Source organism: Rhipicephalus sanguineus, chromosome 2 (assembly GCF_013339695.2).
Source record: "Rhipicephalus sanguineus isolate Rsan-2018 chromosome 2, BIME_Rsan_1.4, whole genome shotgun sequence".
NCBI lineage: Eukaryota > Metazoa > Arthropoda > Arachnida > Ixodida > Ixodidae > Rhipicephalus > Rhipicephalus sanguineus.
The window spans coordinates 29,288,430-29,304,815 of record NC_051177.1 but is presented as its reverse complement, the minus strand read 5'-3'; the positions used below and the strand labels follow the sequence as shown (position 1 = coordinate 29,304,815).

General features: G+C 44.9%; 1 protein-coding gene across 1 annotated transcript in view; it reads left to right on the top strand.

Moving 5' to 3' along the window:
• Positions 1 to 15,982, top strand: part of LOC119382624 (cytochrome P450 18a1) — a 31,609-nt gene extending 15,627 nt beyond the window's left edge. The window contains exons 5-8 of the mRNA XM_049412798.1: positions 2,522 to 2,634; positions 5,301 to 5,559; positions 14,521 to 14,711; positions 15,503 to 15,982. Coding sequence (XP_049268755.1) covers positions 2,522 to 2,634; positions 5,301 to 5,559; positions 14,521 to 14,711; positions 15,503 to 15,681 — 742 coding nt within the window. The 3' untranslated portion in view covers positions 15,682 to 15,982. The remainder of the gene's footprint in view (positions 1 to 2,521; positions 2,635 to 5,300; positions 5,560 to 14,520; positions 14,712 to 15,502) is intronic.
• Positions 15,983 to 16,386: the final 404 nt, after the last annotated feature.

The following is a 16,386-nucleotide window of genomic DNA, read 5'->3' as shown; positions in this document are numbered from 1 at the left end:
ATGCTATGGCTGGCTTTCGAAGGGGTCGATCTTCAATCAACAGCGTCATTGACTTGGTGACCTCCGTTCAGCAGCAGAAAGCTAAGAAGCGGCTGTCGGTAGCACTGTTCATAGACGTGAAAGGTGCCTATGACAACGTGACCCACGAGGCCGTTCTCGAAGCTCTCGAAGCAGCAGAACTTGGAGGTCACGTCTTTCGATGGGTAAGAAGCTACCTCACAAAGAGATCCATGTTCGTCGTAACAGAAGATGGGCCTACGAATAAGCATTTCACAAGTCGTGGGGTGCCACAAGGTGGCGTGCTGAGCCCGACTCTTTTCAACCTATTTCTGGTGGGGCTCACCGAAACGCTGCCACAGGCGGCTAATATATCTCTCTACGCTGACGATATCTGCATCTGGGCGTCCGGCGTGACACGGCCTCAAGTGCGCGCAAGAATACAGAAGGCGGCAACATTGACATCTGCATACCTTCGCGAGCAAGGTTTGACTATCGCTACAGAAAAATGCGCAGCAGTGGCATTTACACGCAAACCGATGTCTTTCTACCCAGTGTGCATTGAAGGCCAATCAATTGCTTATAAGAGCAGCCATAGATTCCTAGGTGTCATTGTGGATCGCGACCTAACCTGGAGTCCCCATGTCGCACATCTGAAGAGAAAACTGATATGCATTGAGAACATATTTAGGTTCGTTGCCGGAAAATCATGGGGACCATCCGTGCATTCAATGCTGCAGCTTTATACAGCCCTCTTTCTCGGATTTCTACGGTACAGCCTTCCTGCCCTGACCAACACGTGGAAGACTAACATCCGTGCACTACAGAGCGTGCAAGCCCAAGCACTTCGGACATGTCTTGGCCTTCCAAGATGCTCATCGACAGTTGCAACTATCGCTATCGCACAAGAACAGCCGGTCGCAACTCATATCATCGTTGAGACGCTGAGAGCGTACATACGGCATCTGTCACGGCTACCGTCACATCATTTAGCGTGTTTGCCAGCGCGGAGGCCCCATGCTTCATTCTGCGGTATTGTGACAAAACACTACGACATATTACCACCTGGCTTCAAACCTGCGATGCGTCCGGCATCTGCGTTGTGGACTCTGCATCAACCTGACGTGTGCTTATCGGTTCCTGGAATCGTTAAGAAGGCACGCATGTCACCGCTAGCCCTGAAGCAGTTGTCTTTGCGTCTGTTGGAAGAAACCTACATTGAACGCAAGCATGTTTACACCGATGGATCCACTAATTCCAACAGCTCTACCGGAGCGGTGGTTGTTCCATCTGATGACGTACTGTTACAGTTCAAGTTTTCTCACATCACGATGTCGACAGCCGCAGAGCTCGCAGCGCTTCAAGGTGCGGTCAAGTACATCCTGCAGCAGCCGCCTTTTGCGACTCCAGGTCAGCCTTACAAACAGTACGCTTTGCTTTACGGCACGGATTACACGAACAATCCGTGTACGAGATAAGGCACGACTACCACCAAGCACTCGAGGAAGAACATGATATTATATTTCAATGGTTGCCGAGTCACTGCGGAATTGTCGGCAATGATCGCGCGGATGAAGCTGCACGATCGGCTCATAACCAAGAACTGCGGACAACCATACCACTCTTGAGAACAGACGCCGCGTGGCGACTACAATCACTTGCACGCCGTATCACTCTTCTGCAATGGAATACGCCGGGTTTTTCCAACGCGCGCCTGTATTCGATTGACCCAAATATGCAACTTCGTTTGCCATCAGGGCTCTCAAGACGCGATGCAACTTTACTGTGCCGCATGTGGTTGGGCGTGGCATTTACGAATGCGTATTCGTGTCTCATTGGAATGGCCAGCAGTGCGGCATGCAACATTTGCGCCTGCGAGGAGACGCTTGAACACATTCTATGCCACTGCCCATCATACCAAGCTCAACGACGTAGTATGGAAGTCAAGCTCCGTCACCTGGACTCAAGACCGCTGACAGAAAAGAAGATCTTGGGACCTTGGCCTACGGTCTCGCATACGCGCAAGGCCACGAAAGCCCTCTTGTGCTTCTTGAGGACCACCGGGCTTCACGAGCGCCTGTGAACTAACAGTGCGAGTTCGTGTTGTGTAGTTCATCCATCCCTTTCTTACTCTTCTTTCTTCTTTACCCTTTCTTTTCTATTATTTCCCCTTCCCCCACCCCAAGTGCAGGGTAGCCAACCGAGCCAAAGCTTGGTTAACCTCCCTGCCTTTCCTCTTCGTATCTCTCTCTCTCTCTCTCTCTCTAACGCTTTCAAGACCCGCAGAAAAGAAAGCGCGTTATAACGCAAAAGTGTGTGTGTTTTTTTTTACTATACATCCTAAAGTAAGGAACCATCTGACGGTTCAAATATTGGCATGTTGCAAGACTCAAAACATTTCTCTTCCGGGCATGCATGTCTACTAGCATTCAATTTAACACATTCATCTCCGCTAAGAATTCGAGCAATAATGAACTTCAGCAAGCGCATCATTCAATGACGTTACGATTCCCGTTGCGCATAGAGAAGAAGTTGAAAAACGAGAAGACAACATGGAAATGCACTTGGACCGGGACTTCATAGACGGGTACCTGAGGAAAATTCGCGAGCACGAAGGCACGGCTTCCCACTACACAAGTAAGTAAATAATGAAATAGTTGCAATATATTAAAGGCAGGGAAATCAAGAGATTGATACCCTTCCCTGCGGGAAGAGACAAAGGGATGAAAAAAAAAAAAGAAGGAAAGAGAGGTGTAACACAACTTGCGCGTACACTTCATGGTACGCATCAAGTGGATAAACCTTCACGGAGACACGTCGGCTTCAAGTGCTGCAAAACGCCCTGGTTAAATGCAGCTGCGACTCACTCTGCCATAGTTCAATGACCTTAGCCTCTGTAAATAGCAGGGGCGTAGCCAGAAATTTTTTTCGGGGGGGGTTCAACCATACTTTATGTATGTTCGTGCGTGCGTTTGTATGTGTGCGTGTATATATACGCAAGCAAAACTGAAAAATTTCGGGGGGGGGGGGGTTGAACCCCCCCAACCCCCCCCCCCCCCCCCCCTTGGCTACGCCCCTGGTAAATAGTATTGAGGCTAGCCTGTTTAGTGCTGTTTAAAAGGCGGAGCTGAAAAGTAACTACAGCTGTAAAAGCGCCACGTTTGTGACCAAATAAATAAAAGGTCGACGGTGGAAACAACTCTTAAATCTGACCAACAGCTACCAGTGCGATAGACACTACCGGATGCACTTAATTTCACGTGAACGTGATCTCCTTTCATTTGTATGTACGATATACCGGGTGTCCCAGCTATCTTTACCCAACGCTAAAAAAATACATTATTAGAGGCAGGCGAGTGAAACCAGTTGCAAATTGCTGACAGTCACCTTGCGCACTACAGACATTTGTTTGTTTTGTAATTAATTAATTTGTTATTTAGGGTTATTTAACTAAATTGCTAAATATTGACTTTAGCCGAGATATGCGACTTGCAAAGTTCTAGAGCATCTTCAGAAACTCCCATTGCATTATTAGGCTTTGAAAACATTATTGCGCTTCTTGCGGACAAGTGGTCTTAGAGACAGACTGTAAACAGTGTCGTATTCTCCTTTCCTTTTTTCTCTCTTTTTCCTTTTCTTGCTCTTTTTTTGTAACATCTCTCGTCTATCATCTTTTATCCCCCTTACCCCTTCCCCCAGCACAGGGTAGCCAGCCGGTCTAAGAACTGGCTAACCTCCCCGTCTTTCCGTTCCTTCCTTCCTTCCTTCCTTCCTTCCTTCCTTCCTTTATGTAACTTGTCCGTTGCGCGCGTAGCCGCTGCCGTACGCAAGCCGCGCCCTAATGTCCGAGAACCTTCCAGAGTATTTTGGAATCTTCTGATAGGCTTGAGCGCGGAAACACGAACTGTTGAGCTCATTCTGGAGCTCACGCGGCCACCAGCGTTAATGCTCGAATGTTCGATGCCGCATGTATAAATGCCGACGCGCCTTACCACAGATCAGTTTATCGACGGCCGACGCTATCGGTGTACAGTGTGTATTGCGGTAGCTTGACTTTCCGTTTCCCGGCCACAAGTGCGGCCCAAAAATAGAGTTCCATCTCGGACACGCCGAGTGCCGCCTTCGTCGACGTCATGACCACGTGACAATATATATATATATATATATATATATATATATATATATATATATATATATATATATATATATATATGTATATATATATATATATACACACACTTAGATTATGAAGAGTCTGTCTTCAGTTGCCGTAAAACAAATAGGAACAAGGTATACGCTTCTAAAAAACTGGTTATTGGTCGACGTTGCGATCGGAGACCAATCTTCATCAAGATCGGTCTCCGATCGCAACGTCGACCAATAAACAGTTTTTTAGAAGCGTATACCTTGTTCCTATTTGTTTTACGGCAACTGAAGACAGACTCTTCATAATCTAAGTGTATGTATATATATATATATATATATATATATATATATATATATATATATATATATATATATATATATATATATATATATATATATATATATATAACACAACGTCAGTTTGATGTGGTAGATGCGAAAACTTGGTCGTGTTCGCATCCTTCCCAGTGGCAACGACTGGTTCGCGTGTTCCCCCCAGCTTAGAGGGCGCGTAGTCGCTCGGAATGAGGAGCCTCTGCGAGGATGTGTGATCAGCACCGTATTGTTTCATTACCCGAAGGAAGAGTAATGTACTATATTCCCAATGAACTTTGCCATATGTATGGTATTGAGACATTAGGGGTCTATTTGTTCCTTGCATTTGTTTCCACTGGAAAAACGGGATATGAGACTAATAACTTAGTTAACGAAACAAACAATGAATAATCACTTGGTTAAGCAATAAGCAGCTGAGTTTATCAATTTACACTTATTTATTATTACTGTGTCAACATTCCTACGGGCTTGTTAGACCATGATATTTCACCACATCTCCATATAAAAGTTCCATTAACTTACTTGGTAATAATTGTAAAGTAAAATGGGAGAAACTGTGATTCATTTGTCTGTAGCGCAAAACAAGAAGGAATTTCATACGAATTTATCAGAAGGAAACTTTCTTTTGCGTCGATTTAGATGCGTGCAGTTATGCGCTAAAAGTGCTTCTCAGGCAAAGTTTTTTCTTATATAAACATTTTTCAACATTACGAGCTTCTTCGAAACTGATGTGCCAATTTTAAAATATGAGTTGTCTTACCTGGCAGCCCCGTAAAAAAGAATCCTGCATTCAGTGGTTTGAGCTCGCCATTTCACCGCAGTGCGCTACTTGGAAGGGACCTCAATCAACCTGTACGGCGCGGCCACCAACACGGTAAGAAGCAGCATACTCTGGAACCCGTATATCGCTGCCAACGATCCGGACGGCCACCAGACACAACTGCAGCGCGAAATCGACCGTGTCGTTGGCCGGAAGAGGTCGCCTGAGTGGCAAGACCGAAACCGCATGCCATTCACGATGGCTTCCATACTGGAAACTCTACGGTGGAGGACCATAACACCCCTCAGCATACACAGAGCGTGAGTCAACAGTCAATCTTAGTTAAGCGTCCCACCCCTTAGTGTTGACGTCACAAAACTTTGCTTCAGCCAACGCGGTGCCTTGTGGTACCATATGGTATATCGATATCTATAGGCATTGTCGCGGTAGCAACGGTGTCTTTGGACAGGTCCAGACGAAGAAGAGCAATTTTGTCACAAAAAACAAAAAAACATTGCTGCTGATATATTTATGACTTTATGTTATCTTAAATGTCCAATGAAATCTCCTTGCAGAGCTTTCGTGTGAAAAATAGTAGCATATAAGTTTATGATCCAATAGCACCAGTCGCTGTCGGTTCTCTTAATTAAGACGTACTGGTGAGCTAGTTGGTTAGTCGTGAAAGTTTATGGCAGCGCGCGTCAGAAACGAGGACGTCAAGGAACAAAAGAATATTGAAAATTGTAAGCGCTGAACTTCAACTGTTGAAGTTCAGCGCTTACGTTTACGTCTATTGTTATGTTCTGTGCATTCCTTGTTTTCAATGCGCGCTGTCATAAAAATTGTTGCCTCGTCTGCCGTTTTCGCTACGCGGCATACCTAGTATTAATCATTCCCAGTAACATGTTACGTAAGATCTTGTTTGTTTAACGTGTGGTTATTGGATAAATGCGTGTTCATGCATATGGTTTTTTCTGCAAAATGTTTCTCGTAGAAATGCAATGAACCTATGAGGAACCTAGCTGGCGCAAGACAAAAAAAGGCTGGACAGATCTCGGAGATATGTAGTCTTATTTCAGTGCACTTAAAATATCGAGTAGGCTGGTAATCATTTTGATTCTTGTTGTGCTGTATCAGTAAGTGCAAAATCGTGGCCGAGCTAACCCGGGATGGCAGTGAACCCTGCCAGATATATTAACGCGACAGCGTGAAAGAGCTCGTTTCGCTGAAATTTCCGTGTCGGCGTCGGTGTCGTCGTCGTTGGTTGTGAGCGAAAAATCATCATCTTGTCCGTGACCGAAAGATCGAGAAAGATGCAAATAAAATAAATAATAAAAAACTTCAGTTCGAATGAGAATCGAACCCAGGACGTCTGCGTAGCAAACAGGTCTTCTGCCACAGAGCCCCGCTACTGCTTGAAACTGCGTCGAAAAAAAAAAAACACTATATGAATGTCATATAGTGGAAGGAGTCTCCTTTAACGCATGTAATATTGCTTGCCACAAGTGCATTATCGCATCAGGCGTCAAAAACATGTGAACTGCGCAACGAGTGGGTGTTCTAAAGGCTGTCAGATATTTAAGAGATTTAAGAGATATTTAAGAGATTACACAGCTGTCAGATATTTAATCATCATCAGGTGCAAAAGCATCAACAAAGTGAGCAGCTGCGTAGGTTCGCGTGTTCCCTTACGTACGCTTAGTGGGCCCTTCGTTGATTCGCAAAAGGAAGAATGGTGTAGTGGGCACTTAACAACCGTACTCGTAGTAGGCATTCTAGAATAGTTTGAAACGACCAATGTTACGCGCACTGCAGTCATTCGTTTCTTTACGGCAGGGTGGTCGCATGCACCGAGAGCCGAAGCTAGGTTGGCAATTGAGAAGGCTTGGTAACTTGGTAACTCTTGCTATCGGTGCACAAAATCACACTTATAGGTTACCACGTTTAGAATGTATACACTCTTAAAAAAATGGAGTGACCCTCTCTCCTTTAAGGGAGAAACTGCGATGTCCCCAATGTTCGTCTTCAAATGGAGAAACCGTCAAAATCAAGATGGCTGACGCCAAGCCAGCGAAGCGAGCCAGCGAAGTGAGGCCTAGCGAGTGCATCGATTCTCGACTGATCAAGAGTATGCGGCACTGGCAATCACAAAAAACGGTCCCGCTGAGCTTATTATCGAACGATATGACAATAAAATCAAGCAGACAAACCTGTAGTGATGAAAACCTCGCGAAACGGAACGACGGAACTCGTACGCTTCGCTCGGCCAGCGAGACGGCGTTCACTTTAAAAGAGACGGCTACTGCAAAGGGGCTCTCACCCGGAGACTGTACGTTAGTTAGGCTTGCTGTCTTTATTTGTCGAAGCGTCACACGGTGTAGCGACGTTATCCATGCGTTTGTGCCTCCAAAATGTACATTCTGTAGCATCAAAACAATCCCGGCGCGGCAGAGCATAGTTTCGATAGATAGATGTTCAACTTCATATAAGTAGGTGGAGCTGTGAGGGCGCCGCGACCATGAAGTAGGTGGGAGCTGGCGCCATCTAGAGGGATTAAACAATACTAAAAAAAGTTGTTTCTGTCAGAGGCGGCGTACGTTGATACTGCACACAGCATGTCGGGAAGGTAGGCCCATTCATGGATTACTCAAGGACACCGGAAAATTGATACAGCTTTTGTTAATACGCACACGTTCACTAGGCAGATACATAGTACACACAATGAATTCAATACATACACAATTCATTCGCATGTATAAAACCATTCACTACAGACGCATACGTACAGACGCTTACACATACCCCTGTATGAAGCGCTGGCCCTTATATAGTCACTGAATTACATTGGACCATGGTGGCACAAAGGTGCGTCATTTTTATTCAACTCTTTACGATTCCATGGCTGCGTCACAATATACGCCGACATTATTAAATAGTAGCTATGGCTTAGCCAAGCGCACCAGTTAATCTAAAGCCGCATAATAATGAACGATATAATTACAGAGTTGAATAAGTTAGTGCGAAAACGACCATATTGAGAGCCGTTCATACCATTCCGATGACATTTTGAAGTAGCGCCATCTTCCGACAGCGGCCACAGATGAAATTTCTCTCTCTCTCTGATTTCTTTATTTTCAATAGTTACTGTGGGAGGGCGCAAGATCAGCAACATGCCGTTCAGACATGGTTCAGACTCCGTCCAAGGGGGAGGTTACTCCGTATTCGCCGCGAGATCGGGCTACAGGTGGCAGCACCGTCGCCGTGCTAGTGTGGATAGGCGGTTGTCGGCGCGTATACAAAGGTGCACAACAGCGCTTCGTTGTGAGCCATGTGACCCGATTTCCGGCAAACAAAATGCGTTTACTGCAGCTTTGTGGTAATATGTGTGCTCTTCATTCCCGAATTAATGCACGAAGCGCGCCGAACGTTACAATTACTTGTGAGAGAAGCGCATTCTGCCAACGAACGGGTTGCTCGCCTTCGGCGACAGTCGGCGTGACGTTTTCTTGTTGTTTTATTTGTACAAGTTTAGCTTGTGTTCCACCTACTACGCACTGCTGTATAGCGCGACTCAATTAACCATTTACTTCTTGTTAATTTGGATGCTCCTCAACAAAACAAAGCCCGTATTCCTGTACGATGAGTTGAAATAGCACTTTATGCACTGCGTGCTCAAATATTCATTCGCATTTCTTATTCAATTCTCCATGAAATGTAGGACAGTTGATAGGCTTACTGAGGAAAGCTACGTGGCTGACAGCCAAGGGCGTAGCCAAGGCGGTCACTGTTTCGGGGGGGGAGGGGGGGGCTTTGAACCCCCCAAGTTGGGGGGTTCAAACCCCCCCGAAATTTTTCAGTTTTGCTTGCATATATAGGCACGCACACATACAAACGCACGCACGAACATACACAAAGTATGGCTGAACCCCCCCCCCCCCCCCCGAAAAAAATTTCTGGCTACGCCCCTGCTGACAGCGCTTTAGCGCTACGGAGACGTTTAGCACGCACACGCTAGTTTTTATTCCAGTAACAGTACACAAAGGTAACTGTACAGCACGGAAATTTCTTCGATTGATTACTTGCACGACATTAATGGAACAAAGGTCCGGTTATTCTACGGGACCAAAGTACGTTTTTTTTTCAAGCGAATAATGTCCACTGCCTTTCGTCAATCTAAACAATGCAACACAAACGCTCAAGATAATGTAAAGAAAAAAAATAGATGTGTCTTCGCGTGAAATTACTACGACATAAATGTAAACTACGACGTTTGGATTAATTTTGACCATCAGCGCTCTTTAACGCGCACCTTAATCTAAGTACACGGGTGTTTTTGTATAAATTTCGTCACAAGTTAAAATTGCGCAAGGCAACTCAGTTTTGCGATTTCCGTGTCACATCATTTTCTGTTCTTTTGAGGGGACAATTTAAGTACCGAAGTGTCAGATGTAACGTAACAGAAATATTTCCCTCTAGTCAGACCAGGGCCGTACACAACTAAAGCTCGTCGCGTAACGTACAAACAACATCTAACCAAAACGCTCAAGAACATGCGGGCCTTTTTTTTTTTACCACCACGCCGCTAGAAGGCTATATTCACATGACATTTAATACTTCTCATCTTAAGGGCACCTACACTGATATGACTCTCGCTAACGGAGGGTACGACGACCACAAACAGCATTCTCGACAAGTCCACTGTCTGATCCTCTTACAGCACAGATACAGCCAATCAAGGCCAAATGCTTCTTTACATCGTATTAGGCATACGTACGAGCGGTTAAAGTTGCACTAACGCAAAGGAACAAACCGCCTTTTGAGGATCTGCATGACGTACGCGCACATGCAAACACAACGGGGCTAGCAGACGACGCATGGAGCAATCCACACTAGGCGCGGTTCATCCAGAAGCCGCTAGGCGGCGACTCCGCTCGATCTCGCGGCCAATACCTCCCATAGGACGTCTTAATTCATGACGTCAGCGCTGGCAGCGCCAAACGTCCCTTCAGTTACTATCCTGGCGGCTGGGATTCAGAAGCTCAAACTGCAGAATGGCGGCGCACACGGTATGCGTCGTCATGGCAACACCAGCCGCGCCTCGCACCTCCTCTCCTAGCTCTCTTGCAAGCGCCGTTTTTTATTCTTTTTGTTTTGTTTGTGTGCGCGTGCTGCGCAGCCTCCTCCCCCACTTTTTTTCATGCACCCGCTCGCCCGCCCGCTCGCGCGTGCTGCGCCGGCGTTTTTTTTTTCCTTTTTTGCATCCGCTTGCGCGTGCTGCGCCGCGCGTTCGTTGCGCGTTTGAATGTACGCAATTTGCAATCAAGCATTCTGAACACACTGCAGTCGTGCAGCATGTGCCAGAACGCAAAAGAATGAATTGCACTCACAACACAAAATATCTTTGGTCTCGTTTTATTGTCCTCGTTTCCGAAAATCAACATTTTCATCAAGTGTGGTGCGACAGAGGTTCAGGAAATTAACAGAAGTGATGAACAGGAGATTCACATAGACGTGTTCATGACCACTAAGCAACACAAAAGGTATCGGCAAAGTTAAGAACTTAAAGAACAGTGGAATAAAAAAACAGCATAACATTAGGGCACATAATAAAAAACAATTTTTATACTGACAAAAGTGCAGAAGAGCTTCTGATATATGCGCACGATATTGCACAAAATTGTCATAACAAAATTGAACATTCACTGCAATGCAAAAACAATGAAAACAGTTGAATACCTAAAAATAGAATAATCATGTAAAGATCATTTTAAAGATGTGAAAACTAACTCCACATATACCACAACTAATATTGGCCGCACTTTATTGACTATACATTTCCAAAAACGTTGATTTTCATAAAACTAGTGATGATAAACGCGAAGAAAATGAACAGATGATATCGGAGGATTCATGGCATCTCTTCTTGAAATGCGCCGATTCTGCAATTCTTCAGCTTTTCTCTGGGCGCACCAATCAGCTGTGTGGCGTTCCGGAGTACTTTAAAAACGCTTCCGCCCTGAAGAAAAGGAACAAGTTCCAATCAGATGAAGAGCGCCGTCGACTCGTGCAAAAGTGAATTCGTTTGTTCGTCTCAGAGCAGCACAAGTTTTTATACATTTACCTACAGCCTTAGAAACGCGGTTATAGGCGATGGCGAGTAATTAACCGGAGATAAATTCAAAGTACATATTCAAGCACGCGGTTCTGTGAGAGTTGTAAGCCTGTAACTATATAGTTACGTCGCATGGGCTTCATGTCCGCTGCTTGTTCGTATAACGATTTAAACGCAGCATCGTGCCCTTTTCGAATCAGTCATTTTTGAAAACAATAACTGTAGCCCCACTGCAGTGAACAGCTACTCGGTATGGACTGGACGTGAATTCAAACTGACACAATGAAAGCCGCAACTCAAAGGGCACGCTCACCTGTTGTTCTTTTGGGGGCCGGCACATATATTCCGGGACTTGTTCTGGAAGTATTCGAGCAACAAAGCACTATGCACGAACATCCCGAGTCGTAAAACATCGCGTCGCACAAGCACACAGCGAGCGCGCACCGTCAAACGGACGAGCGACGACGGCTAACGCACGCCTTACCAACGCCAGACACGAAACTTTCCAACGGATTTCAAAGTCAGCGGCGCCAGCAAGGCGGCGGAAAGCGCGCCTCCCGGAGGAGAGGGAGTTGATCCCGCCAGAGAGGAGGTTGAAGAGAGTTGGGAGAAAAGAGACGGAACGCATATTTTAACTCTGTCAATTTGCCATACCAGTCACGTGGGTTTCTTTCACTAGCCTCTCCGTCGTCTTCGTCGCGTCGACTTCGTCACTTCGTTGAGTGGTTTGGCGTTGACATAGGTTCACATTCTATTTATGCGTTGACCACAAGTATGACGATGGGCCATGGATTCGTTCAACTGCTAGCCCTTCAGTGACAATGCTTCTGATGCGGTACGGCCGTCTCATTTGTGTATACGTACATTACAACGCGGGTCGTGCGAAGAAACAAGACAAGATGGCCTCGCACCGGACGGTGGTCTTTCGAGAGCGATGTCAGTGGCTCTTGGCGCCGCGGCAGCTCGATTACTTGAGTAGAGACACTGGCGCTACACCGCGCGATTTATGGAAAAGAACGCTACCCACACTACGTGTTCTGTAATATTTCAGTACGCTGTACCTACATGCTGCTCTGCTACTGTTACGTCACGGTATTCGCCTGGCGTGTGAAATTGCGGTCATTGTGCGACAACTGTGTAGTTGTCGTTGTGGCGGTGGTTAGTCTTGCGTTGGATTTGGAGTACTCTTCACAAAGGTGAGTGAGAGTGTTAGTGATTACCTACTGTGCACAGCTGTCATTAGAAGCGCATTTTGTGTTGAGTTTCGCACGCCAAAGCAAAATCCTGAGAACGAGAGATACATACTGCACGCGTGCATAAGTCCGTCCTAATTCTCAGTGATGGCATGCGTATTCCAAAACGCATGTGATTGAGAATTTTGGCTTAATTGACAGAAGTCATTGACTTATTTTTCAGATATGTGCAATTATGATGCAGGTTATGATGATACATAAACCTGCGCTAAATACATTACGTGAAATATTTCTGAATTACTAATGTATTCATACATTTCAATTATTTCTTAATGTTGTACTACATTTCACTGTATATTGTTGTATATGATTAGCTATCATGCTTTTCTATTATTATATTGTGTTGATATTATTGTTTCGTATAGTTTACTGCCAGAATTACAGGTGTACTATTGCTGTTTTTTTTTTCCTTGTACTTGTAGTATTAAAATTTCTTTTCTGTAAATAAATTTGAGTATTCTGTTAGTGTTGTTTGTTGTTAGAGATGTGTTTATTCAAAAAATCATTCCCTGTTACGCTTACACAGGTATTGTTATATGCTTTGTTTTTGTAAATATTTTTTTTTATACAATGTGTGATATATCTTGTAAATTTGGTGCAAATATTTTCACCGGTCACTTGTTGCCATGTCATTGGTCTTCTGGGCCCTAGTCAAGCTGTTTCATTACAGCTTTTAGCCCAGGAGACCATCCAGAATGTAATGTTTTCATTTTATTCCGGAAAATAAAGAGAAAGAATGAATGAATGAATGAATGAATGAATGAATGAATGAATGAATGAATGAATGAATGAATGAATGAATGAATGAATGAATGATGCAGGTTAACGTTAAAATGCGGCCACGGCGGCCACATTTCAATGGGAGCGAAAGGCAAAGAACACCCATGTGCTTATGTTCGGGTGCACGTTAAAGAACCCCACTTGATTGAAAATTAATCCGTAGTCCCACACTACGGCGTGCCTCATAATCATATGGTGGTTTCGACACGTCAAACTCCAGCAATTATACGTTATCGTACTTTCACGCATGCGCTGTCCAGTGGTATCACGTTTGCTAATATGTTGTAAAAATTAACTTTCATGCTTCTTTATATTGCTTGTTGTATTGATAAGTGCTGTGTAAAACTAAAAACGCGTGCTCTTGCCAAGTATGTTAACGCCGAAAAAAATTGAATTATTGGTGTACAGTCTAAGGTGTTCATTAAAACAAGACTGTTTTGTGAAGCGGGACTTACTGTATTTATGACAAGCAGATCGTGCGCAAACGTATACAAACAACACGAGACACACGAAAGTATGCGGCGCATCGCGCACACGCCGAGCCTATAAAATAGGAGAAAAAAAAACGCCACACACGTTACTCAACGCATAGAACAAAAACAATGACCGTCACTCGTGTGTTGCTCGCATCAATCCTAGGTGCAAGTAATTGCACGCGACTGGCCGAGATCGGTAGCACTGGATAATCTGGTCTGAGACTGCCGAGCGAGCGCGAAAAAGCGTCCGCTCTCCGCAGCACGGAATCACGATGTAACTCGGCGCGCGCAAGTCACGTGGTTGAGGAGAAACGTTTCTCCCTTGGCGCTTGCCGCAAGAGGGCGCGACTAGTAAATCGTCCGCAAAGGAGAAAGTCGCTGCTCCGAAGGAGGAACGGAGCCCGTTACTCCATTCTCGCTCCCTTTTTTTTTTAGAGTGTAGATGAGCTGGCGAGGTGGGCCCATGTTTAAGAAACAATCTTACGCTAGAAAATTTTCATATCAGAGAACCTGAGGCAACCTCTACGGTGGATATCGAAGGAGACGAGCCGGTGGACGAGATCACTTCCTATAGATAAGCTGAGTGAATTAATACCGCGGTTTCTTTTTCTCACGATTCTTCGCAAGCTCACTGCGTTTATGATTTTTGTTCAACTACAGCGCAGGTCGTGACACTGTCATCGGTGGGTATCGCATTCCCGCTGGTACCGTAATCGTGCCTAACCTATGGAGCGTGCACAACGACCCTGCCTACTGGGCCAACCCGTCAAAGTACGACCCCACGCGATTCCTCAACGCTGATGGCACGAGTATCAACGAGAGGCCGCAAGCGTTCGTTCCTTTCAGTCTGGGTGTGTACAAATTGCATCTTATAGGTGTAACTACTTGACAGAACTCATTTTACGTTTCAATGTACGCGCTCAATATTGTTGATTGGATATGTTTGTCTTCGTTCGAAATTCCCACTCCTGTAATTGTTATGCGGCATTTTTGTGCAGCGTTGTTGTGCAGCGTTGTTGTCCTCTCTTAGAACTATAGTGTACTCTTATCTAACATGCAGTTGGCGCAGAAAAATTTGCGGACTGCTATATCCGATTGACAGCTGAATATTTTTGCAGTCCGTTCACACGTAAGTCAGCGCTGTCGTGCGTTCCCTTTCTGTGTCCTGGTCGTATACTTACTGTGTGTGCGTCATAATACTTGACCAACCACCAAGCTCACTGTATTGTAATCTCACAAGACCTGGTATTTGGCTTACGATTATATACTAGTGCCTGGGAAGGAGATATTATTGTGTCATGTTTTGAATTGTGGTGAGCAACTGCCCCGAAAATTGGCCGCCTTCACAGACACCTACACTTGTAATGCCAAAGTCTTGATTATGCGCTATTTTATGAAAACACTACCGACGAAGAAGACGTACAGACGAACAGAAGTAGACGAGACAAAGCGCCATGAACCAACTAGCCCCAATCATCGCCTTACTAACATTGTAATGCCAACTCAATTTTTTGCTTTCGCTTTCGGTTAGCGGACTACCGCTCGTATATGAGGGTCATGAGTTCAGGTGAATGTTAAAGTTCGCTTCACTGAAAGCCTTAGTGAATGATTCTTTTTCCTGTTTTAATTTTTTTTCTTGCAGGAAGACGCGCACGTCCAGGTGAATCTCTGGCTCTGATGGAAATATTCCTGTATGTAACCACGGTGCTTCAAAAATTCAGGGTGCTTCCCAAACAAGGCACCACGCTATCCCTCGACGTTCAGCACGTCCTCATCTCTGCCCCAAACGACACACAAGCATTGCGTTTTATCCCACGATGAAATATTACCCGAAATTTTACGTGAAAGAGGGTCGCAGTAGTTCGACTAAATGTCACATGGTGACCTGACTTCTCGTCTAAAGCTTGCAAATTTCTCAGCAAATTTCTTCGGCAGGTTTGTTTTCTTTCTGCACTCACGTAAACTATTCAAAGCGTTTTTCTTGAATTAAAAGAGTTGTTAACACCATTTCTTGGCGACGGCCAGCCGTTTTCCCTTCGTCGCTAGGAATAAAATAAAATTGAAGAAAAATATATAGTCTTGACTTCTGAGTTCAAAAGGTCTTTTAAAAAAGCACGCTAATTTTTGGCACACAAGAGCAGGATGTACACACTAGATAATATTGAGCCAGTACTCATCACAAATGACCGTGTCTTTAAAAAAGCGTTAAAGGACTTTCATGGTTTTATGTTACGCTTTGATAGCTATGGGCCTAGTATTTTGGTTTGTGAAAAAGTTCGTTTCGATTTCAGTAAACGGAGCTCCTGTACGACTCGCTGTCTGGGTTTGTTGTGCTTGGGACCGTCGTCGTGGCCGCATGAACATGTCCTAGATGGCTCACGTGGAATTCTGGATAAAAAGTCTTTGTGAAGCAACTGTGAGTTGTAGACGATGTATGAGGGTGTCGATGCATTGTGGGAGTTGAAGGTCTATTGGTATTCAAGAATGGTGTCAACTTCCTAGAGGACTGATTCCTTTTTGGCGTCT